The sequence below is a fragment of the Myotis daubentonii genome, chromosome 15 (genome assembly GCF_963259705.1).
Source record: "Myotis daubentonii chromosome 15, mMyoDau2.1, whole genome shotgun sequence".
NCBI classification, from domain to species: Eukaryota; Metazoa; Chordata; class Mammalia; order Chiroptera; family Vespertilionidae; genus Myotis; species Myotis daubentonii.
The window spans coordinates 7,610,486-7,635,815 of record NC_081854.1 but is presented as its reverse complement, the minus strand read 5'-3'; the positions used below and the strand labels follow the sequence as shown (position 1 = coordinate 7,635,815).

Below are 25,330 nucleotides of genomic sequence, written 5' to 3'. Positions count from 1 at the left end.
AGAGAGAGAGAGAGAGAGAGAGAGAGAGAGAGAACATTGATCGGTTGCCACCTGGACAGGAAAAGCCCCATCCGGGAATGAAACCCACAACCTAGGCATGTGCCCTGACCAGGAATCGAACCCAAAACCTTTTGGTTCGTGAGACGATGCTCCAACTAATTGAGCCACCCAGCCAGGACTTGATGTTAATATTCCTGATGCATAATCATTCATCATCATTTTAACGGCATTAATAAGAAACCACATCCCTGCCCGGCTGGCGTGGCTCCGTGGTTGAGCGTCAACCTATGAACCAGGAGGTCACGGTTTGATTCCCAGTCTGGGTTTTGGGCTTGATCCCCAGTGATTTCACCATGTCTGTCTCTCAGCCCCTCCTCTCTGAGCCCGCGAGTCGGGTGCCGTCATCACCCCGTGTAACAGGAGGGAACTGAGGCTGGGGCTCTCTGCACCCAGGGTCACATAGGTCGTGTGCGCTTCCCCCACCCTCCCTGCCCTGTGCGACCCTCCCCCCTGCGGCTCCCCGTTTCCCAGGGGTTGGTGACCCCAGGGTTTAAGTCAAAGGACAGCCTGTGTTAGCGACTGTCACGCAACATACATGCTCTGTGGTCCATGCGCAGGGGGTATGGAGGGGCGAACGAGTTGTTGGGCGTTTTATTTACCCTGAGGTGTGTCGCCGATTGTTAGTATGTGAATGAGTCACATGGCTTTCCTAGAGGGGAGGAGGCAGTAGCCCCGATATCCGTGCAGGGAAACTGAGGCTGGGAGGGTACTGATGGCAGGAGATGTTCTTACTGTAACTCGTTTACCCTCCCAGCGACTCGTTGGTGGGGGTTGTGATCAAGCCCCTTTCACAGATGAGGAAACTGAGGCACAGGGTTTCAGTGACGTGCTCAAGGCCGCTCAGCCAGTCAGTGGCAGGGCCCCCGGGCGGGGCTGGGAAGGACTCCACCACCTTACGGGATAGCAGGGGGGCCGAGGGGATCGAGGGGGCGGGCGGGGTCCCCTCAACCCTCTTCTGTGGCACCTTGACTCCTCCACCCAGATCTGCTGGAGAAGTCGCGGGCCATCCGCCAGGCCAAGGACGAGTGCAGCTTCCACATCTTCTACCAGCTGCTGGGCGGCGCCGGCGAGCAGCTCAAGGGTCCGTGTTGCTGCTGGGCCCCGGCAGGAGTCGTGGGAGGAGGCAGGGGGGCCCCTGGTGCCTGTCCGGCTCCTGCCGGGCAGTGGATGCTGTCGCCTCCTGGATCCCGCGGCCCCTGGTTCCTGTGACCTCACGACTTGTGCCCACAGAGTCCCGCCACCCGCCCTGGCCCCCCTGCCCTCTGGCCCTGCTGCCTCCCGGGTCTTGATCACACTGGCCCGGTGGCCCCGTGGCTCCTGCTCACGCTCATGTCTCTCTGCTCACTCCAGCGGGTGTGACTCCAACTTTGCCGTGGCTCCCGCGGCCTCTCCTCCCCGTGGTCCTGGCCTGGGCGGCTTCCCGGCTCTCCTCGCTCTGCTGCTGCCTGAGGTTCTCCTGCCTCTCGCTCCTGCTCCTCCCGCCACTCCTCCCACTCCTGCTCCTCCTGCCGGTGGCTACGACAGCAGCCCCCACTGTCCCCGCTGCCTGAGGCTCCTCTCATTCTGGCTCCTGCCCCCCGCCTGGCCCCCCTCACCCAGGCTCCCGCTCACAGTAGCTTCTGAGCCACACACCCTCTGCTGCTGCCCCTGCCGTGGCTTCTGCTAACTCGGGGCCCCTCCGGCCCTGCTTCTGCCGACCAGCGGCTCCCGCCTGCTCTGGGCAACCCCGGCACAGGAGAATCCCTATGGGAGGAGGGAAGACTAATGGTCTAAGACGTGCTAAGTAAGCACCCACTCCACCCCCCGTCCAAACCGGGCCTGTGAGGAAAGGCTTCGCCCTCGTTTCACCCAGGAGGAGACCGAGGGTCCCAGTGGGGAAGGGCCTGGCCTGGGGTGGCCTCCGGGGAAGCTGGGATGTGAGTCCACCTCCCCCGTTCGCCCTTGACCTCGGCCCCCACTCCTTCCCCTGCAGCCGACCTCCTCCTGGAGCCTTGCTCCCACTACCGCTTCCTCACCAACGGGCCCGCGTCCTCCCCCGGCCAGGAGCGCGAGCTCTTCCAGGAGACGCTGGAGTCCCTGCGTGTCCTGGGATTCACCCACGAGGAGATCACCTGTGAGTGTGCCCTGGGCCCGCGAAGGGTGGGGGTGGGCTCTGCATGGGCAGGCGGGGTGGGGGGGAGGGCTGGTCATTCATTCCTTGGATTATTCGCTCGAGCGTTTATTGAGCAAGTACTGTGTGTGCACACTGGGTATGAGACCGATAAGCATTCCTGCCTCCGGGAGACTGGCTAAATGAGAACTACAGTCCAGATAAATCAGGAATTCTGTGCTCTCCCAGAAGGCGATGAATGCCGGGAGGAAAATAGAACCAGGGATGGAGCGGGGAGGAGGGGACAGCTTTAAGTGGGGAATCAGGACGGGCCCACGGAGATGGTGAGCAAAGGCCTGGGGGAGCTCAGGGAGTGAGCATTGGTGATATCAGGGAAGAGCGTTTCAGGCAGGGGAGCCGCCTGTGCAAAGGCCCTGGGGCAGGGAAGGCATGGCTTGTTTGAGGGATGAGACTTCCGTCTACTATGTGATAGAGGGGAGTGAGGGATGGAGCTGTAGAGGCAGGCGGGGCCTCAAATTCCAGCCTGAGGAGGGGCTGGGGCTTGTCCCAGGGTTGCCCTGGGGAGCCTTGGAGAGCTCGGAGCAGGCCAGGGCAGCTTTGGGCCGTGTGGAGGATGGACGGAGGTCGGGAGGAGGCGGAGGCGAGGGTGCAGGGAAAATGGTGTTGTTCTGGGTGTGGGATACTCGGATCGTCACCTTGTGTGATGCTGGTTTGCCCCTGAGCTTGTCACCAAACAGTGTGTTTTGACCCTAGTCCAGCTTCAGTGCTGTATTCGCTCACTAGGCCACCATAACAAAGGACCCCACCCCGAGCCTCTCAAATGGCAGGAATGGGTCGTGTCGCATTGTGGCGTCCAGGAGACCAGGCTGGTCCTGGGAGAATCTGTCCCCCGCCCCTCCCCTCGCTTCTGGTGGTCTCCTGGCAACCTACCCAGTTCCTGCGCCTGTAGGAGCGTCACCTGATCTGCCTCTGTGTTCACATGGCACTCTCCCCGTGCGCACACCTGTGTGTGCAACTTCCGCCTGGTGTGAGGACGCCCACCCCATCCCACTGGATTAGGGGCCCAGTGCGACCTCGTCTTAGCTGCCGTGATGTCACCTGCCATGACCCCACACCCAGATGCGGCCACATTCTGAGGGGCCCTGGGGTTAGGGCTTCAGCATACCTTTGCGGGGGAGGGCATGATTCCTCCCATAGCAAGCACATAGAGGTTGACCTCCGCCATGTTCCGGCGGTGCCTGAGGTTCGGTGGTTTGGGTGGCCTGTGGTTTTTTTCACCGAGGAAAGACCCTGATTTCCAGGGCAGGGCAGGGCCGGGCCGGCCTCGCTCTCCTCTGGTCCCTGGAGCTGCGGGAGGCCTCGGGAGCCGCCGTTGATGGCTCCAGGGCCCAACTGGGAGGGCTGCGGACCAAGAGCCAGCTTGGCCGCCTCCCTGGGCCCATTGACACAGGTCGCCGGCCTCCCCTGCCGCGTTTCCCAATCGCGGTTGCACAACGCCCGCCTGCCCGTCTCCGCTCTCCTCCCTGGGTAGCTGGCAAACAGATTCAGATGGTGGGGGCCTGGGCCGCCTGCCTGGCCCCTCAGGTTCCGCCTGACCTCTTGACACATGTCACCTCAAATAACCCTCCCGGCCCAACGAATGGCATGCAGCGACAGGTGAGTAGGCCAAAGGTCGTCCTGGGAAAACCAAGTCTCCTAACCCCCCACCACCTCCACCCGCCCCCCGCCCCCCCACCTGAATGTCGCACCATTAAGCTTCCTGCTTCTCCTTGTAGAAATATTTCAGATAACTTAGAAAAGATGCACATATTTTTCCCATGATGACTGGCATTCTCTAGCCGAGGGCTGGTGCTCAGCTGAGCTGGTGATTCAACTGTTAAGATGTTTCTCTACCGATTTAAAATGTCCCCCACAGCCTCGCTCCAGGTGGGCCCCGCCCCCTGACCTTCCTCCCAAGACACCTGAGATGCCCGACCACCAGGTGACAACCATCTGGCCGGTCAGCCCCACTTCGGGTCCCAGGCGGCGCAGGGTTGGTCAGCTCATCACCCAGTGCTCGGGGGCTTTGCTCCCCGCTTTTCCCACCAAACGATGCGTTTTGGCCATCATTGTGTTTTAGTCCCTGTAGGCGAACTCCAGTCCGTTTTTGTGGCTGCGTAGGTTTTCATTGTTTATAAATATACTAGAGGCCCGGTGCATGAAATTCGTGCACCGTTAGGGTCCCTAGGCCTGGCCGGCGATCAGGGCCGATCTGTGGGGAAACTGGCGGGGCAGTCGAGGGCCCCCGGTGGCACCTGCCTTGGCTGACCTGGGGCATGCGGGCTGGGGGCAGCTCCTGCATTGAGCGTCTGCCCCCTGGTGGTGAGTGTATGTCATAGCGACCGGCCGTTCCACCGGTCGGTTGATTTGCCTATTAGTATTTTATTATATAGGATATTTTTTAACCCTCACCTGAGGATATGTGTTTACTGATTTTTAGAGAGAGAGAGAGAGAAACATCATGTGCGAGAGAAACATTGGTTAGTTGCCTCCCATACCCGCTCTGCCTGGGGATTGAACCGGCAACCTTTTGGTGTATGGGATGATGCTCCAACCCTCTGAGCCACTGGGCCAGGGCAGCTTTCACTGTTTAGATGAACTATGAGTCTTTTTTCCAAACCCTGTTCCTGGGGGGTAGACCCCTGGGGTGATTACCTCCCTCTGCTATTGGACACCGAAAGAATGCCCTGAATATCCTTGTCCCTCGTCTTCCTGCTCATGTGAGAACAGGTCTGTAGGCTCAGTTCTTAGAGGAGATAGGGGGGACTCAGGGAGAGGTGCGGGCTTTGTGTTTATCCTGTTTACACGTTTACCGGCCTTAGTGAGATGTGATTAACCTACCCAGCCGTTCACCTAGTTCAGTGGTCCGCAAACTGCGGCTCGAGAGCCACATGCGGCTCTTTGGCCCCTTGAGTGTGGCTCTTCCACAAAATACCACGTGCGGGTGCGCAAGTACAGTGCAATTGAAACTTCGTGGCCCATGAGCAGAAGTCGGTATTTTGTGGAAGAGCCACACTCAAGGGGCCAAAGAGCCGCATGTGGCTCTCGAGCCGCAGTTTATCAACCACTGACCTAGTTCAAGGGCACAAGCCCATGGCTTTCAGTGCGTTTGCAGAGGTGTGCGTCCATCACCACCATTGATGTGTGTTATTTTCTGTGGCCCAAGGCGGTAACTTGCACCCTTTGCCGTCACCCTCCCGTTTCCTCCGCCAGCCCCCGGCAGCCACTCACCGGCTTCCCGTCTGTGGATTTGCTTATCCTGGGCCGGTCCTGTCAGTGGGATCATAGAGGCCCCCTGTGGCTGGCTTGTCACTCAGCATGAGTTTCCCCGTGCACCCATGAGGTAGCCTGTATCAGCGTCGCTCCTTTTTATTGCTGAATATTTTTGATTATCTTTTTATTATGGGAAATTTCAAACACGTGTGCAAGTAGAGCAGAGGGTAATGACCCCTGGGCACCTGGCATCGGGTCCAACAAGTACCCACTTGTGGGTTTTTGGGTTTCACCTCTGACCGCCCCCCACCTTCTGTTAATTTTAATTGTAGAGAATCAACCTCATTGCTGGCCAGTAGGTGGCGCTAGTTCCCACTCCCTGTGCCTGCTCGCTCGCTCTCTCGCTAGCACAACTTTTGTGAGTTTGTTGGTAGATTTTGTGTTTCACTTATAAGGAGTGGAGCCAGCGGGTCACCTTTTCATAGACTGTCCTTTTGACAAAAGGAGACAGAGGTCCAGGGAGGTGGGGCATCTGCCCGGGACTCACCCCATTGTGGCTGCAAGGACAGCCCCGGTCCTTCCCAGAGAGGCAGGTGGGTACCTCTGGGTCGCCCTCCGGACGCCCAGGGCAGCCTGCTGTAGGTGTGCTATGTGGTCGACTCAAATGCCGAGCGCAGCTTTGCTGTGGGAAGCCAGAGGGTTCTGAAATGCTGGCCACATCCACATAAAATTCTGAACAAAAAGAACAACAGCCTTTCCTCCGATTACACAGTGCCCCCCCCCTTCCTGGAAAATTCACTGTGCATTCAAACCAGACGCTTATGTGTTTATACGTAAAACAGGAGGGATTCTTGTCAGATCACTGCAAACCATTGCTTCACAGATGTGACTGCCCAATGGGACATTTAGGAGTCACACGGGATGTGGGCAATTTTTTTTTTTAATATGTTTTTATTGATTTCAGACAGGAAGGGAGAAGGAGAGATAGAAACATCAGTGATGAGAGAGAATCATCGATCGGCTGCCCCCTGCACGCCCCCTACTGGGGATCGAGCCCGCAACCCGGTCATGTGCCCTTGACCGGAGTCAAACCTGGGACCCTTCGGTCTGCCGGCCCACGCTCTATCCACTGAGCCAAACCGGCTGGGGCTGATGTGGGCGATTCTTTGCAGTAAGAGGGGTGTCTGCCTTGCTTCCACCTGCCCACACCCTGGGACACCCAGAAACACTCCACTCCTTGCCTCAATGGCCCCCAAGTTTACATCAGCCAAGTCCTACACAGTCCTGAGATGTACACTAGGGGGCAGCATTGCCCACTTTAAATTTTTAAAAATTGATTTGAGAAACATTTGATGTGAGAGGGAAACATCTATCATTGCCTCCAGCACGTGATCCAGCCAGGGATCGAACCCAAAACCTGGGCATGTACCCTGGCCGGGAATTGAACCGCCAGTTTTCAGTGCACGGGACGATGCTCCAACCAACTGAGCCGCACCGGCCGGGGCAGCATTGCCCGCTTTTGGAGCTCCGCACAGACTGGCAAATACAGACGCTCTTAGACTTACGCTGCGGTTGCCTCTCAATAAACCCATGGGAAGTTGAAAATGTCATAAATCGAAAATGCATCTAACACACCTACTGGACATCACAGCTTAGCCTTGCCAACCCACTGCTGGGCAAAACCACCTCAGACAAAGCTTTATTTTTTTAAAAAATTTTTTTATTGGTTTCAGAGAAGAAGGAAGGGGGAGAGAGAGAAACATCAATGATGAGAGAGAATCATTGATCGGCTGCCTCCTGCACGCCCCCTACTGGGGTTCGAGCCCGAAACCCAGGCATGTGCCCTGACTGGAATCGAACCTGGGACCCTTCAGTCCTCAGGCCAACGCTCTATCTGCTGAGCCACACCGGCCAGGGCTAACACAAAGCTTTTATGCTAAAGTGTCAAATACCTCCTGGAACTTATGTGATTATGGCTGTGGCCTTCATGCTGGGCAACGATGTTGAGTTTCGTCTCAAGAGTGATTGCCACCCTAACATACTCCCGTGCATTATAACCAGCACTCCTGGTGCGTTATAACCAGCACTCCTGGTGGGTTATAACCAGTACTCCTGGTGCGTTATAACCAGTACTCCTGTGCGTTAGAACCAGTAATCCTGGTGGGTTAGAACCAGTACTCCTGGTGGGTTAGAACCAGTACTCCTGTGCGTTAGAACCAGTACTCCTGGTGGGTTAGAACCAGTACTCCTGGTGGGTTAGAACCAGTAATCCTGGTGGGTTAGAACCAGTACTCCTGGTGGGTTAGAACCAGTACTCCTGGTGGGTTAGAACCAGTACTCCTGGTGCGTTATAACCAGTACTCCTGGTGGGTTAGAACCAGTAATCCTGGTGGGTTAGAACCAGTAATCCTGGTGGGTTAGAACCAGTACTCCTGGTGGGTTAGAACCAGTACTCCTGGTGCGTTATAACCAGTACTCCTGGTGGGTTAGAACCAGTACTCCTGGTGGGTTAGAACCAGTACTCCTGGTGGGTTAGAACCAGTAATCCTGGTGGGTTAGAACCAGTACTCCTGGTGGGTTAGAACCAGTACTCCTGGTGGGTTAGAACCAGTACTCCTGGTGGGTTAGAACCAGTACTCCTGGTGGGTTAGAACCAGTAATCCTGGTGGGTTAGAACCAGTACTCCTGGTGGGTTAGAACCAGTACTCCTGGTGCGTTAGAACCAGTACTCCTGGTGGGTTAGAACCAGTACTCCTGGTGGGTTAGAACCAGTAATCCTGGTGGGTTAGAACCAGTAATCCTGGTGGGTTAGAACCAGTACTCCTGGTGCGTTAGAACCAGTACTCCTGTGCGTTAGAACCAGTACTCCTGGTGGGTTAGAACCAGTACTCCTGGTGCGTTATAACCAGTACTCCTGGTGGGTTAGAACCAGTACTCCTGGTGGGTTAGAACCAGTACTCCTGGTGGGTTAGAACCAGTACTCCTGGTGGGTTAGAACCAGTAATCCTGGTGGGTTAGAACCAGTACTCCTGGTGCGTTAGAACCAGTACTCCTGGTGGGTTAGAACCAGTACTCCTGGTGGGTTAGAACCAGTAATCCTGGTGGGTTAGAACCAGTACTCCTGGTGGGTTAGAACCAGTACTCCTGGTGCGTTAGAACCAGTACTCCTGGTGGGTTAGAACCAGTACTCCTGGTGGGTTAGAACCAGTAATCCTGGTGGGTTAGAACCAGTAATCCTGGTGGGTTAGAACCAGTACTCCTGGTGCGTTAGAACCAGTACTCCTGTGCGTTAGAACCAGTACTCCTGGTGGGTTAGAACCAGTAATCCTGGTGGGTTAGAACCAGTACTCCTGGTGCGTTAGAACCAGTACTCCTGGTGGGTTAGAACCAGTACTCCTGGTGGGTTAGAACCAGTACTCCTGGTGGGTTATAACCAGTACTCCTGGTGGGTTAGAACCAGTAATCCTGGTGGGTTAGAACCAGTACTCCTGGTGGGTTAGAACCAGTACTCCTGTGCGTTAGAACCAGTACTCCTGGTGGGTTAGAACCAGTACTCCTGGTGGGTTAGAACCAGTAATCCTGGTGGGTTAGAACCAGTACTCCTGGTGGGTTAGAACCAGTACTCCTGGTGGGTTAGAACCAGTACTCCTGGTGCGTTATAACCAGCACTCCTGGTGGGTTATAACCAGTACTCCTGGTGGGTTAGAACCAGTACTCCTGGTGCGTTATAACCAGTACTCCTGGTGGGTTAGAACCAGTACTCCTGGTGGGTTAGAACCAGTACTCCTGGTGGGTTAGAACCAGTAATCCTGGTGGGTTAGAACCAGTACTCCTGGTGGGTTAGAACCAGTACTCCTGGTGCGTTAGAACCAGTACTCCTGGTGGGTTAGAACCAGTACTCCTGGTGGGTTAGAACCAGTAATCCTGGTGGGTTAGAACCAGTACTCCTGGTGGGTTAGAACCAGTACTCCTGGTGCGTTAGAACCAGTACTCCTGGTGGGTTAGAACCAGTACTCCTGGTGGGTTAGAACCAGTAATCCTGGTGGGTTAGAACCAGTAATCCTGGTGGGTTAGAACCAGTACTCCTGGTGCGTTAGAACCAGTACTCCTGTGCGTTAGAACCAGTACTCCTGGTGGGTTAGAACCAGTACTCCTGGTGCGTTATAACCAGTACTCCTGGTGGGTTAGAACCAGTACTCCTGGTGGGTTAGAACCAGTACTCCTGGTGGGTTAGAACCAGTACTCCTGGTGGGTTAGAACCAGTAATCCTGGTGGGTTAGAACCAGTACTCCTGGTGGGTTAGAACCAGTACTCCTGGTGCGTTAGAACCAGTACTCCTGGTGGGTTAGAACCAGTACTCCTGGTGGGTTAGAACCAGTACTCCTGGTGGGTTAGAACCAGTACTCCTGGTGGGTTAGAACCAGTACTCCTGGTGCGTTAGAACCAGTACTCCTGGTGGGTTAGAACCAGTACTCCTGGTGGGTTAGAACCAGTAATCCTGGTGGGTTAGAACCAGTAATCCTGGTGGGTTAGAACCAGTACTCCTGGTGCGTTAGAACCAGTACTCCTGTGCGTTAGAACCAGTACTCCTGGTGGGTTAGAACCAGTAATCCTGGTGGGTTAGAACCAGTACTCCTGGTGGGTTAGAACCAGTACTCCTGGTGCGTTAGAACCAGTACTCCTGGTGGGTTAGAACCAGTACTCCTGGTGGGTTAGAACCAGTAATCCTGGTGGGTTAGAACCAGTAATCCTGGTGGGTTAGAACCAGTAATCCTGGTGGGTTAGAACCAGTAATCCTGGTGCGTTAGAACCAGTACTCCTGGTGCGTTAGAACCAGTACTCCTGGTGGGTTAGAACCAGTACTCCTGGTGGGTTAGAACCAGTAATCCTGGTGGGTTAGAACCAGTAATCCTGGTGGGTTAGAACCAGTAATCCTGGTGGGTTAGAACCAGTAATCCTGGTGGGTTAGAACCAGTAATCCTGGTGGGTTAGAACCAGTAATCCTGGTGCGTTAGAACCAGTACTCCTGGTGCGTTAGAACCAGTACTCCTGGTGGGTTAGAACCAGTACTCCTGGTGGGTTAGAACCAGTACTCCTGGTGCGTTAGAACCAGTACTCCTGGTGGGTTAGAACCAGTACTCCTGGTGGGTTAGAACCAGTAATCCTGGTGGGTTAGAACCAGTAATCCTGGTGGGTTAGAACCAGTACTCCTGGTGCGTTAGAACCAGTACTCCTGTGCGTTAGAACCAGTACTCCTGGTGGGTTAGAACCAGTACTCCTGGTGGGTTAGAACCAGTAATCCTGGTGGGTTAGAACCAGTACTCCTGGTGGGTTAGAACCAGTACTCCTGGTGGGTTAGAACCAGTAATCCTGGTGGGTTAGAACCAGTACTCCTGGTGCGTTAGAACCAGTACTCCTGTGCGTTAGAACCAGTACTCCTGGTGGGTTAGAACCAGTACTCCTGGTGGGTTAGAACCAGTACTCCTGGTGGGTTAGAACCAGTACTCCTGGTGGGTTAGAACCAGTACTCCTGGTGCGTTATAACCAGTACTCCTGGTGCGTTATAACCAGTACTCCTGGTGCGTTATAACCAGCACTCCTGGTGCGTTAGAACCAGTACTCCTGTGCGTTAGAACCAGTACTCCTGGTGGGTTAGAACCAGCACTCCTGGTGGGTTAGAACCAGTACTCCTGGTGGGTTAGAACCAGTACTCCTGGTGGGTTAGAACCAGTACTCCTGGTGCGTTATAACCAGTACTCCTGGTGCGTTATAACCAGTACTCCTGGTGCGTTATAACCAGCACTCCTGGTGCGTTAGAACCAGTACTCCTGTGCGTTAGAACCAGTACTCCTGGTGGGTTAGAACCAGTACTCCTGGTGCGTTATAACCAGTACTCCTGGTGCGTTATAACCAGCACTCCTGGTGCGTTATAACCAGCACTCCTGGTGCGTTAGAACCAGTACTCCTGTGCGTTAGAACCAGCACTCCTGGTGGGTTAGAACCAGTACTCCTGGTGGGTTAGAACCAGTACTCCTGGTGGGTTAGAACCAGTACTCCTGGTGGGTTAGAACCAGTACTCCTGGTGGGTTAGAACCAGCACTCCTGGTGGGTTAGAACCAGTACTCCTGGTGCGTTAGAACCAGTACTCCTGTGTGTTATAACCAGTACTCCTGGTGGGTTAGAACCAGCACTCCTGGTGGGTTAGAACCAGTACTCCTGGTGGGTTAGAACCAGTACTCCTGGTGCGTTAGAACCAGTACTCCTGTGCGTTAGAACCAGTACTCCTGGTGGGTTAGAACCAGCACTCCTGGTGCGTTAGAACCAGCACTCCTGGTGCGTTAGAACCAGCACTCCTGGTGCGTTAGAACCAGTACTCCTGGTGCGTTATAACCAGTACTCCTGGTGCGTTGTAACCAGTACTCCTGGTGCGTTGTAACCAGTACTCCTGGTGCGTTATAACCAGTACTCCTGGTGCGTTATAACCAGCACTCCTGGTGGGTTATAACCAGCACTCCTGGTGCGTTATAACCAGCACTCCTGGTGCGTTATAACCAGCACTCCTGGTGCGTTATAACCAGCACTCCTGGTGCGTTATAACCAGTACTCCTGGTGCGTTGTAACCAGTACTCCTGGTGCGTTGTAACCAGTACTCCTGGTGCGTTATAACCAGCACTCCTGGTGGGTTATAACCAGTACTCCTGGTGCGTTAGAACCAGTACTCCTGGTGCGTTATAACCAGCACTCCTGGTGCGTTATAACCAGCACTCCTGGTGCGTTATAACCAGTACTCCTGGTGCGTTATAACCAGTACTCCTGGTGTGTTATAACCAGTACTCCTGGTGCGTTAGAACCAGTACTCCTGGTGCGTTATAACCAGCACTCCTGGTGCGTTATAACCAGTACTCCTGGTGCGTTATAACCAGCACTCCTGGTGGGTTAGAACCAGTACTCCTGGTGGGTTAGAACCAGTACTCCTGTGCGTTATAACCAGTACTCCTGGTGGGTTAGAACCAGTACTCCTGGTGGGTTAGAACCAGTACTCCTGTGCGTTATAACCAGTACTCCTGGTGCGTTATAACCAGCACTCCTGGTGCGTTATAACCAGCACTCCTGGTGGGTTAGAACCAGCACGCCTGATGCGTTATAACCAGTACTCCTGGTGCGTTAGAACCAGCACTCCTGGTGCGTTAGAACCAGCACTCCTGGTGGGTTAGAACCAGCACTCCTGGTGCGTTATAACCAGTACTCCTGGTGGGTTAGAACCAGCACTCCTGGTGCGTTATAACCAGTACTCCTGGTGGGTTAGAACCAGCACTCCTGGTGCGTTATAACCAGTACTCCTGGTGGGTTAGAACCAGCACTCCTGGTGCGTTATAACCAGTACTCCTGGTGGGTTCGAACCAGCACTCCTGTGCGTTATAACCAGTACTCCTGGTGGGTTAGAACCAGTACTCCTGGTGGGTTAGAACCAGCACTCCTGGTGCGTTAGAACCAGTACTCCTGTGCGTTAGAACCAGTACTCCTGGTGCGTTAGAACCAGCACTCCTGGTGCGTTAGAACCAGCACTCCTGGTGCGTTAGAACCAGCACTCCTGGTGCGTTATAACCAGCACTCCTGGTGCGTTATAACCAGTACTCCTGGTGCGTTGTAACCAGTACTCCTGGTGCGTTATAACCAGTACTCCTGGTGCGTTATAACCAGCACTCCTGGTGGGTTATAACCAGCACTCCTGGTGCGTTATAACCAGCACTCCTGGTGCGTTATAACCAGCACTCCTGGTGCGTTAGAACCAGCACTCCTGGTGCGTTAGAACCAGCACTCCTGGTGCGTTATAACCAGCACTCCTGGTGCGTTATAACCAGTACTCCTGGTGCGTTGTAACCAGTACTCCTGGTGCGTTATAACCAGCACTCCTGGTGCGTTATAACCAGCACTCCTGGTGCGTTATAACCAGTACTCCTGGTGTGTTATAACCAGTACTCCTGGTGCGTTAGAACCAGTACTCCTGGTGCGTTAGAACCAGTACTCCTGGTGCGTTATAACCAGCACTCCTGGTGCGTTATAACCAGTACTCCTGGTGCGTTATAACCAGCACTCCTGGTGGGTTAGAACCAGTACTCCTGGTGGGTTAGAACCAGTACTCCTGTGCGTTATAACCAGTACTCCTGGTGGGTTAGAACCAGTACTCCTGTGCGTTATAACCAGTACTCCTGGTGCGTTATAACCAGCACTCCTGGTGGGTTAGAACCAGTACTCCTGGTGGGTTAGAACCAGCACTCCTGGTGCGTTATAACCAGCACTCCTGGTGGGTTAGAACCAGCACTCCTGGTGCATTATAACCAGTACTCCTGGTGGGTTAGAACCAGCACTCCTGGTGCGTTATAACCAGTACTCCTGGTGGGTTAGAACCAGTACTCCTGGTGGGTTATAACCAGCACTCCTGGTGGGTTAGAACCAGTACTCCTGGTGGGTTAGAACCAGCACTCCTGGTGCATTATAACCAGCACTCCTGGTGGGTTATAACCAGCACTCCTGGTGCGTTATAACCAGTACTCCTGGTGCGTTAGAACCAGCACTCCTGGTGCGTTATAACCAGCACTCCTGGTGGGTTATAACCAGCACTCCTGGTGCGTTATAACCAGTACTCCTGGTGCGTTAGAACCAGTACTCCTGGTGGGTTAAAACCAGTACTCCTGGTGCATTATAACCAAGTACTCCTGGTGCGTTATAACCAAGTACTCCTGGTGCGTTATAACCAGCACTCCTGGTGGGTTATAACCAGCACTCCTGGTGCGTTATAACCAGTACTCCTGGTGCGTTATAACCAGCACTCCTGGTGGGTTATAACCAGCACTCCTGGTGCGTTATAACCAGTACTCCTGGTGCGTTAGAACCAGCACTCCTGGTGCGTTAGAACCAGTAATCCTGGTGGGTTAGAACCAGCACTCCTGGTGGGTTAGAACCAGTACTCCTGGTGCGTTATAACCAGTACTCCTGGTGCATTATAACCAAGTACTCCTGGTGCGTTATAACCAAGTACTCCTGGTGCGTTATAACCAGTACTCCTGGTGCGTTAGAACCAACACTCCTGGTGCGTTAGAACCAGCACTCCTGGTGCGTTATAACCAGTACTCCTGGTGCATTATAACCAAGTACTCCTGGTGCGTTATAACCAAGTACTCCTGGTGCGTTATAACCAGTACTCCTGGTGCGTTAGAACCAGCACTCCTGGTGCGTTAGAACCAGCACTCCTGGTGTGTTTGTGGTCATTCACCGAGGGGTGAACGTTTTGAGTTGCGCGGTGCATACCACTGAGGTCAGCTCTCCTCCCGTGAACCAGTGTCCTTTGGTGGTCTGTTGGGTTTTTAGCATTTTGTGCTTTTGTTGATGGTGGTGAGTGTGTCTGTAACGCCTTCCAGGCGTAGCGCTGGAGCGCTGGCCGCATTCCTGAGCACGCGGCTGGATGTGCCTTGCGGAGAGAGAATCTGTGTTAGACGAGCTTCCTTCAGGCGCGGTTACAGTGCTGTTGGCCGGGAGCTCAGTGTGAATGAAGTGACAGTACACAGGGTGGGGCAAACGCAGCTTGACAGCTGTGAGCACGGACGCACGGAGTTTGTTCTTGCATCATCACTTATTAATTAGTGTGTTATTTTCCATGTGAACAGCTGTAAACCTACTTTTGACCTACCCTGTGTATGAATAAGATGTTTTTATTTTTTAAATATATTTTTATTGATTTCAGAGAGGAAGGGAGAGGGAGAGAGAGAGAGAGAAACATCAATGATGAGAGAGAATCATTGATCAGCTGCCTCCTGCACATCCCCTACTGGGGATCCAGCCCGCAACTGGGCATGTGCCCTGAATGGGAAGTGAACAGGTGACCTTTGGTTCCTGGGTGGACGCTCAACCACTGAGCCACGCCGGCCGGGCTGGCAGGGCTTTGAAGCTCCGGGGCTAAGGGATCGCTAATCTGGAGCCGCAGTGACCTCTCTCTCTGCCCCCCCCGCGCCCCCAGCCATGCTGCGGATGGTCTCGGCCGTGCTCCAGTTTGGCAACATCGTCCTGAAGCGAGAACGGAACAACGACCAGGCCTCCATGCCTGACAACACAGGTGATGCCTCCTGCCTGCTGCCTACCCACAGAGCACCCCTGCCCAGCCGGGCGCTCTCCGATCCCGCCCTTGGCTGAGTCTTTTCCAAAATAGCATTTCCCACCGTCTTCCTGGTTATAAGTGCGATCCCCACTCAAAGGTTGACCAGCACCAGCGTGCCAACGGGGAGTGGGGTTGGGGGAGAGGGCATGGGGGTGGCAGGGGAGGAGCAGGGTCCCCGGGCATCCCCGCCCCTCAGAAACCTGCCTTTAGCATTGGGCATGTCTCCTCCTGGCCTCTGGGCTTGCATATATATATTTTTTTGCCTTTCAGAAGCAGAATTATAGTTGATATTCTTTTTTCTATCCAACTGGAAATAGCTCTGCTTTATTATTATTATTTTAATATATTCTCTCTTTTTTTTTTTTAGCATACCTAGTGCCAAGATCTTGGTCTCTTTTTTAAAAAAATATATATATTATTGATTTTTTTTACAGAGAGGAAGGGAGAGGGATAGGGATAGAGAGAAACATCGATGAGAGAGACATCGATCAGCTCCTTCCTGCACACCTCCTACTGGGGATGTACCCGCAACCAAGGTACATGCCCTTGACCGGAATCGAACCTGGGACCCTTCAGTCTGCAGGCCTACGCTCTATCCACTGAGCCAAACCAGTCAGGGCTATTTTAATATATTCTTATTGATTTCAGAGAGGAAGGGAGAGGGAGAGAGAGAGAAACATCAACGATGAGAAGGAATCATGGATCGGCTGCCCCCTGCACGCCCCCTAGTGGGCATCGAGCCAGGAACTGGGCATGTGCCCTTGGCCGGAATGGAACCTGGGACCCTTCAGTCCGCAGGCCGACGCTCTACCCACTGAGAAAAACTGGCTCCGGCAAGGGGTGCTCACTTTTAGAACCAGAGATGCCTGTGGTGGGAAAGGCGGGGCTTCTGTTCCCCACAGCGGGGGGCAGTGCCCCTTCCCGGTGCTGAGGGGTCCGTATGCCCGTCTGTCCTCAGCTGCCCAGAAGCTCTGCCGCCTACTGGGACTGGGGGTGACGGACTTCTCCCGCGCCCTGCTCACCCCCCGCATCAAAGTTGGCCGGGACTACGTGCAGAAAGCGCAGACCAAGGAGCAGGTGGGCGGTGCAGGGACGGGGGGTCGGGGGGACGGGCATGGGGAGAACCCCAGCCAAGGTCCCGGGTCTCAGTGGCTTATGCCGTTTTTCCTCGCTCACTCAACCAACTTTTGCTGGGTGTTGGCCCAGTTACGGCTCTGGTCTGGGTGCCGGGGATAAAAGCAGTGGTAGGAACACAGATAATACAAGATAAACAGGATGCTTCGAGGCGGGGATGCCTTCCATGAAGGAGAGGGCCAGGTGGTCAGGAAGGTCCTTTCCGGGGAGGTGATGTTCAAGTTGAGACCTGGACGTGCAAAGGCCCTGGGGTTGGAACAAGCCTGGCAAGTTGGGAACATTAAGGAGGTCAGTGAGGCTAGAGAGTGGGGAAGAGGGTGGTTGAAGCTGCAGGCAGAGGTTGGGAGGGGATAGATCATAGAGGGTCTTAGAGGCCACAGTAAGGAGGTGAGTTTTATTAAAAGTGCAGCAGGAAGCCAGCGAGGGTTTAAGCCAGGGAGCAAGTTGACTCCGTTTGTTTTTTGTAAAAAAAAAAAAAAAAAAAAAAAAATCTCCTTTTCTTCTTTTTTTTTTGGTTAATCTTCACTCGAGGATATTTTTCCATTGATTTTTAGGGAGAGTGGAAGAGAGGGAAAGACAGAGAGAAACATCGATGTGAGAGAAACACATCTATCGGTTGCCTCCTGCATGAGCCCTGACCAGAGCCCAGGCCAGGGAAGAGCCTGCAACCGAGGTACGTGCCCTTGACCAGAATCAAACCTGGGACCCTTTGGCCCGTAGGCCAATGGTCTATGCACTGAGCCAAACCTCCTGGGGCTCCTTACCTTCTTATAAAAAAATGTTTTTATTGGTTTCAGAGAGGAAGGGAGAGGAGAGAGAGAGAGAAACATCAATGATGAGAGAGAATCATGGATCGATCGGCTGCCTCCTGCATGCCCCCCACTGGGGATCGAGCCTGCAACCCGGGCATGTGCCCTGACTGGGGATCAAACCCTGACCTCCTGGTTCATAGGTGGACGCCTAACCACTGAGCCACGCTGGCCGGGCAAGGTCTCCTTATCTCCTGTGTGGAGAACGGAGTGCAGGGGGCATGGTGGAAGCAGCGAGTCATGACGAGGCTGCTGCCATAATCCGAGCAAATGACCATGAGGCTGAGCCCGGGCTCACAATGGCCGGGGAGGAAAGGAGTCAACATGGGCTAGAGGTTTGCAGGGTCCAGCTCTTGGGCAGAGGCCTCTGCCTGCCCCAGGCTGGGCACTCGAGGTGCTAGGGTGAAGACACACAGGGGGAGACGGGGACCAGAGGTCGGAGGTCACACTGACCAGGATTCCGCTCTCTGCTGAGGTACGGTTAGGATCCATTTCACAGATGAGGACATTGAGGCACAGAGAGGTTTATTCACATGTCCGCGGTAACACAGCCTCTCATGGCAGAGCCAGGATTCAAACCCAGGTTGGCAGGCCCCAGAGTCCACCCTCTCGACTGTGCTGCTGTCTAGTTGGTTCAGGGAGTAGGGGGAGGACGAACGGACTGATGAGCCCCGAGTGCTTCACACTCCAGGGCTCGAGGAATGGTCGGCTGCTGTTCATGACCTCCTTAAACCATGGGGGGTGGGGGCGGGGCCGAGGACGGGCTGGGGCCCCGGTGTGCGGGCCGGGCCCTCACTGTGCATCCTGTCCCGCACGCAGGCTGACTTCGCGCTGGAAGCCCTGGCCAAGGCCACCTACGAGCGCCTCTTCCGCTGGCTGGTCCTGCGCCTCAACCGGGCCCTGGACCGCAGCCCCCGGCAGGGCGCCTCCTTCCTGGGCATCCTGGACATCGCCGGCTTCGAGATCTTCCAGGTCTGCACTCGGTGCTGGCCGAGGCCTGAGGGCCCCATCACGCTGCCCGTCCCCCTCCCTCTGGGTCCCTGTCCCCCTCCCTCTGGGTCCCCATCCCCTCCCTCTGGGTCCCTGTCCCCCTCCCTCTGGGTCCCCATTCCCTCCCTCTGGGTCCCCATTCCCTCCTCTGGGTCTCTGTCCCCCTCCCTCTGGGTCCCCATCCCCTCCCTCTGGGTCCCTATCCCCCTAACTCTGGACCCCTGTCCTCCTCCCTCTGGGTCCCCATCCCCCTCTCTCTGGGTCCCCATCCCCTCTCTCTGGGCCCCTGTCCACCTCCCTCTGGGCTCCTGTCCACCTCCCTCTGGGCCCCCGTCCCTTCTCACGCTACCCCTCCTCCTCGCAGCTGAACTCCTTCGAGCAGCTGTGCATCAACTACACGAACGAGAAGCTGCAGCAGCTGTTCAACCACACCATGTTCGTGCTGGAGCAGGAGGAGTACCAGCGCGAGGGCATCCCCTGGACCTTCCTGGACTTCGGCCTCGACCTGCAGCCCTGCATCGACCTCATCGAGCGGCCGGTGAGCCCGCCCGCAGCTCTGCCCGCCGCCCACAGCGCCTCCCCCCCCTCCTCTGGCCCAGGTCCAGGCCCCCCCCTCCTCCCCCCCCCGCCTCGGGCTCCCCATCAGTTAAATGGAGAAAACAACCCAGATCTGTGCGACCCTGGGACGTGCTGCCGCAGGCCCGGCTCCAACCACGGGCTCGTCACAGCTGTCACTGTAACTGTTGTCCTCACGTTCCGTCCGACATCACGTGTCAGTTATAAGAACTAAAAACCAGCCACCGCCGGAGTGCCCAGTATCCGGGGGCCTGACTCGCTCTCCCTTCCTGTCAATGGTCAGGCCAACCCGCCTGGGCTCCTGGCCCTGCTGGACGAGGAGTGCTGGTTCCCCAAGGCCACGGACAAGTCCTTCGTGGAGAAGGTGGCGCAGGAGCAGGGCGGCCACCCCAAGTTCCAGCGGCCACGGCAGCTGCGGGACCAGGCCGACTTCAGCGTCTTGCACTACGCGGGCAAGGTAGGGGGTTGGGGCATGTGGGTGGGAGTGGGGGCCACTTGGCTACAGATCATGGGGAGGGTTCTGACCACCGGAGGTCCACTGGGACAGGACACAGCCAGGCCAGGGGCTAGGAAAGCCCCGGGAAGAGTGAGGACTCTGTCTGGTGACGTCAACAATGGCTTCCTGGAGGAGGGGATTTTCACAGTAGGTTTTGAGGGATGGGTAGGAGTTCGCCAAGAGGAGAATCATGTGCATTTTATCTACTCACTCAGCAAACAGGCGTCCTTGTGCACCCAGCCCTGTGCTGAGCAAAGTCGGGGGCCCAAGTCAGACATGGTTTCTGTCCTCACTGAGTTCCTTATCTGGAAGGAAGACAAATACAAACTATTGGCATGTAAGGCTGGTGGGTGCTTTGGTTGGGGCCCCTAAGGGCAGTGTCAAAGCCAAAGCACAGAGGGGGAGCCCCAGGGACAGTTTCACAGAGAAGAGCAGTGCTTGATCTGAAACCTAAACTAAGGGCCAGCGAACAGTTTCTGTAAATAGCTTCACCTTCGTGGGCCAGACACTCTGTCACAACCACTGGCTTCTGCCACTGCAGTGTGACGGAAGCCACTGGTAACTCATAAATGAAGACCTAAATGAAGGCCGTATTCCAATAAAACTTTATTTACAAAAACAGGTGGCAGGCCCGATCTGGCCTGTGGGCTGTCTGGCCTAAATGATGTGTGACAGGGGCCAGAAAGGACGGGTGAAGGGCGGGAAGGGCTCTGCAGGCGGAGGGAACAGCATGCACGGCGGCTGGGAGGCAGGGCCCCGTGTGTCCTGAGTAGGGCACCAAGTTTCCCAAACATTTTCTAAGATGTGTGTGCCTAGCTCTGTGCTGGGCTGGGATAGGCCCAGGCTCTGGCCTCAGGGAGCCCCTGTCTGGTGTGTGTGTGTGGAGGTGGGGGGGGGGGCATATGCAGGGTGTTGTGGTCAAGACCGTGACTCTGTGGGATCCTCAAAACAAAACCCTGAATTCTCCCAAGCAACCATCCGTGGGAAATGCCACAGCGAGGGACTCCCAGGCGGGGGGCGGGGGGCGGCAGAGGTAAAATCTTGAGGAAGTGAGGTGCACGTTTGAGGAGCAGCGTGGAAGCCGTGTGTCTGGAGTGGAATGAATAAGGAAGAAAGTGGACGTGGTCAGAGGCGGACCGGGACGCACAGGGAGAGGGGTCATGCTGGCGGAGGGTGCAGTTCCAGAGATGGACACAAGGTGGCACCAGTGCTCTCCGGTGGTGAGCCCCAGAGCTGGAGCCTCAGAGCTTCTGGTGGGGGGCTCCTGGAGAACCCCCGAACCTGCAAATTCACCCCCTCCCGTGCCTGACTCCACTCAGGTCGACTACAAGGCCAATGAGTGGCTGATGAAAAACATGGACCCTCTGAATGACAATGTCGCGGCCCTGCTGCACCAGAGCACAGACCGGCTGACGGCGGAGGTCTGGAAAGACGGTGAGGACCCCTTCCCTGGCCCTGAAGTTCTGGGCGTCCCTTCTCCCAGCCCACAGTGTGAGCACCTTGTTTCCGGGGCTGAGTTGTCTGCTCAGGTGCAGAACTTACACAGGCAGGCCAGCCGGTCTCACAGTAGTGTTCGCAATGAGTGGTTGATTGATGTCTCAAGCCAGCATCCTATCCTATATACAGTGGGGCCTTGACTTACGAGTGTCCCGACTAACGAGTTTTTCAAGATACGAGCCGTCTCTCGGCCGATTTTTTGCTTTGAGTTGCGAGCTAAAATTCGGGTTACGAGCCAGCTTCAGGTACCCCACCGCTGGCACAGCGAACGTCACAGTGAACGCCACAACATCAGCCCAGCATCACGTGTCTCACTCGTTCACTTTAAGCGGTTAGCTCTTAGTTGAAGCATCAGTGTTGTGCTCGCATTTGTGCTTGCAGTTATTTTGCAAAACTTTATTTTTTGGGTGTCCGGAACGGATTAATGGCGTTTCAATTCATTGTAATGGTGAAAATTGATTTGACATACGAGTAATTTGAGTTATGAGCTCCGTCACGGAACGAATTAAACTCGTAAGTCAAGGCCCCACTGTAATAAAAGGGTAAAATGCAAATCGATGAAGCGGCAGAACACAGGTCACTATGACGCGCACTGACCACCAGGGGGCAGACACTCAATGCAGGAGCTGCCCCCTGGTGGTCAGTACACTCCCACAGGGGGTGCGCTGCTCAGCCAGAAGCCAGGCTCAGGCTGGCGAGGGCAGCGGCGGTGGTGGGAGCCTCTCCCACCGCCTTCGCTGCAGGTGGGCAGTAAGGAGCAAGGGGGGGTCTGGGACTGTGAGAGGGATGTCTGCCTGCCAGCTTAGGCCTGATCCCCGGAGGGAGTGGGCCTAAGCTGGCAGGCAGACATCCCCTGAGGGCTCCCAGACTGTGAGAGGGTGCAAGCTGGGCTGAGGGACACCCTCCTCCAGTGCACGATTTTTGTGCACCAGGCCTCTAGTTCAATGATGAAACACTGCTCCTTAAACAAGACAAGGATGCCCACGGTCAACGCTGCTGTGGAACACTTTTTTGGCGATACTAGCCTATGCAATCAGATGAGAAAGAGAAATAAGTGCGTGCGCATTGTAAAGAAAGAGGTAACATTTGTAGATGGCATATGACCATCCACCACCCCCCCAAACACACACACAAACACACAAAAGACTTGACTGGAAAAGAATTAATAACAAGAGAACTCAGAAGAGAGTACTTTACAGGTAGATCAACTTTTAGACTTTTATTTATTTTTATGTGTTTGTATTGATTTCAGAGAGGAAGGGAGATGGGGAGAGAGAGAGAAAACATCAATGATGAGAGGGAATCATTGATCAGCTGCCTCCTGCACACCCCACCCTGGGAATCAAGCCTGAAACCCGGGCATGTGCCCTGACCGGGAATCGAACCATGACGTCCTGGTTCATAGGTCGATGCTCAACCACTGAGCCACGCGGGCTGGGCTCGACCTTTATTGATTTGCTTTCTCACAAAGTTCCCTTTGGCGCCCCTGGGAAGAAGGAAGGTAGCAACAGGCTGAGATTCAGTGTTGGAGCTTTCTTGCTCCAAAAAGGCCGGTGGGAATTTGCCGTTAGTCTGCTCGGAATGTCACTTCTAAGAGGCCCGGGCAGAGGAGCCGATTGCCCGTGAGGTTGGCCCCGGGACTTTCCCCAGCCTCGTCGGTGGCCCCCCGTCCTGAGAGGAGGTTTGAGAGCTGATTGGCTACAACTGGCAGCACCAGCACCTTAGTTTTTTCCGATCCCAGGTTTCCTGAAAGTGTCGATGTGCCTTAGTCTCTGATGGAAGTGAAAAGCGTAGTTGTAGAGGCGCCAGCCCACGCAACCAGACAAGAGAACAAAATGAGCAGCATGAGTGGTTCCCGGAGCAAACCCACAGGGCACACGGGCGTGGCGCCTCGATCTTGTGAGCTGACCTGAGGAGGGAAGCTTTGACACCTGGGTCTCATCTGGTTTACACAAGAGGGATTGCCACGCAGCGTTTGACGTTCGGCAACAAACCCAGGTCCTGCTAGGAGAGGCAGCGCCTTCAGACTGAAAGTCACCCCCTGCCCCACATCTTTAACGTCTGTGCCTCGTTCACGGACACACGATGTCCCCGGCGACCCCTCCCACGTCCCGCCCCGTCTGTGGCCGACTCTGAGGTTTCCTAGAGGGAAAGTGGGAGCGGCAAAGCGCTCCCCGAGTCCCAGCCTGGAACATGGCACAGGGTCCCCCCAGGTCCCCTGAACACAGCAGCCACAGGCCAGCCCAGGCTCAAGGAGCTGCAAGTCACATGAGGGGTGGGAAACGGGGCTACTGTGGCATGAATCCCTCTTACAGCTGCCCTGAGCCCACAGCTGGGTGCCCAGCGTCCTGGAAGCCCGGGGGGGGGGGGGGGGGGGCGGGCAGATGAAACGAGAGACAAAGGCAGCAGCCTGGGCCAAAGCGTGGAGCGAGTCCGTGAGCTTCCGGGCGGTCGGGGGGCAAAGAGACACTAACAAAACAGACACAGAAGGAACCTCTGGGGAGAGAGACCTTTTTCCCTCCGGCACGGGTTCCTCCCAGAGGACACGCATCCCACAGCCACGCTGACGCCCGGTGGGTGGACACAGCGGTGACCGGGGCCGCCTCCCCGGCTGTAAAGATCTATGGTCGGGGTTCAGGCTTCCCCTCCTGCTCCGCCTCGCGCTGCTGACTAACCATCCTCTCCTCTCTCTCTGTGTGCCACCTTCTCTCCCTCTTCCCGTCCACACTGCTCCCTTCGCATCCCCCATCTCTCTGCCATCTGCCCTCTCCCCCCGTCTGCCCCCTCCCCCATCTGTCTCCTCCCCCAGAACAGGGGGGCTTCCAGCAATTCTCTTCCCTTGGCTCCTTCCCTCCGGCGCCCCCAGGATCTTCAGGGAGGCACGGCTCTGCCATCTCTCCGCCAGGGGGTGGGTGTTGCTCTGCGTGGATGGGTGAGATTTACCAGACAGGAGGGTGGGCCTGTTGGACCGGGAACCTGGTTCTGAACACCCGTCCCTTTTCTCTCCACCAGGAGGCCTCGCATGCTTCCTCTTCCCCCTGTCAGCTCCCTCAGCGGTGTCCAGACCCAGTGCCTTCCTCTAAGTCTAACCAAATTGCTCAGATCAGCTGGCGTTTAATGACAACGACTGTGTGCCTCGCTCTGTGCAAAGCCCTTCTACGATTTTTAACACATAGAGTCCTCTGAGCGGCCCACTGAGGCAGGTGTTAGCACTATGACCCGCCCTTACACAGATGAGGAATTCAAGCACAGAGAGGTCAAGTCACCAGCCCGAGATCACACAGCCAGTACGTGGCGGAGCCGGGATTTGAACCCAGGATATCGAGTCCCCGAGCCTCAGCTCTTAGCTATGCTGTAAGAGCTTAATAAGTGATCATTGTCCTTTTGATGATAACTGTAAGTGTGGGAGGGAGCGTTGAAACCTGGGTAGAAAAATGCTATATCTGAGCCCCCACCACACGCCAGGTCCTGCCTGAATGCAGACAATCTGGTGGACCCCAGTGACCCTCATCGCCGGGGACAGCAGGGCAGCAGATGGGCCCTGGCTGCAGGGTCCTGAGAAACCCGGCGTGATGCGATCGCCGAAGTTGAGTGGGTGTTTCTCACTTGCTGAAGTGACACCATCAAGTGACAATAGAGAAACAGAGTTGCCGTGAAATCAGGCCTTTCTAAAAACATGCTTAATGTGAAGGCAGATTGCCTTATCTCACACATTGCACAGGAAAGCCGGACTCCATTCCATTTTTTAGAAATGTTTTATTGATTTTTTTTTTTTTTTTTTTTTAGAGGGAGAGGAGGCGAGAGAGATAGAGAGAGAAAGAAGCATTGATCAACTGCCTCCCTCCCACATGTTCCCCCTGGAGATCAAACCTGCAACCTGGGCATGTGTCCTGACCAGGGAATCGAACCGGCAACCTCTCGGTGGCCTGGGACAACGCTCAACTGACTGTGCCACACCCACCAGGGCTCTATTCCATTTTTTTAAAAAATATATTTTTTTATTGATTTCAGAGAGGAAGGGAGAGAGATAGAAACATCAATGATGAGAGAGAATCATTGATCGGCTGCCTCCTGCACACCCCCTGCTGGGGATAGAGCCCACAACCCGGGCATGTGCCCTTGACCGGAATCGAACCCGGGACCCGTCAGTCCGCAGGCCGATGCTCTATCCACTGAGCCAAACCAGCCAGGGCCCTATTCCATGTTTAATGTGACTCTGTTTGGTGTTCCTAACAATGCAGCGGCGCTGTGTT

General features: G+C 55.3%; 2 protein-coding genes across 6 annotated transcripts in view; one reads left to right on the top strand and one right to left on the bottom strand.

Annotated features, from left to right (window-relative positions):
* The window catches only part of MYH14 (myosin heavy chain 14), a 95,916-nt gene that overhangs the window by 29,101 nt on the left and 41,485 nt on the right, over window positions 1–25,330 (top strand). For all 5 annotated transcript variants that reach the window (XM_059665282.1, XM_059665281.1, XM_059665280.1 and 2 more), the window contains 8 exons: window positions 1,043–1,141; window positions 2,033–2,173; window positions 15,438–15,533; window positions 16,534–16,652; window positions 18,338–18,490; window positions 18,873–19,046; window positions 19,368–19,541; window positions 20,900–21,014. In XM_059665282.1, the coding sequence (XP_059521265.1) occupies window positions 1,043–1,141; window positions 2,033–2,173; window positions 15,438–15,533; window positions 16,534–16,652; window positions 18,338–18,490; window positions 18,873–19,046; window positions 19,368–19,541; window positions 20,900–21,014 (1,071 nt within the window). The remainder of the gene's footprint in view (window positions 1–1,042; window positions 1,142–2,032; window positions 2,174–15,437; window positions 15,534–16,533; window positions 16,653–18,337; window positions 18,491–18,872; window positions 19,047–19,367; window positions 19,542–20,899; window positions 21,015–25,330) is intronic.
* The window catches only part of ASPDH (aspartate dehydrogenase domain containing), a 214,129-nt gene continuing 193,576 nt past the window's right edge, over window positions 4,778–25,330 (bottom strand). Inside the window, exon 8 of the transcript XR_009448724.1 lies at window positions 4,778–4,789. The gene's annotated coding sequence lies outside the window, so the exon portion shown is untranslated. The remainder of the gene's footprint in view (window positions 4,790–25,330) is intronic.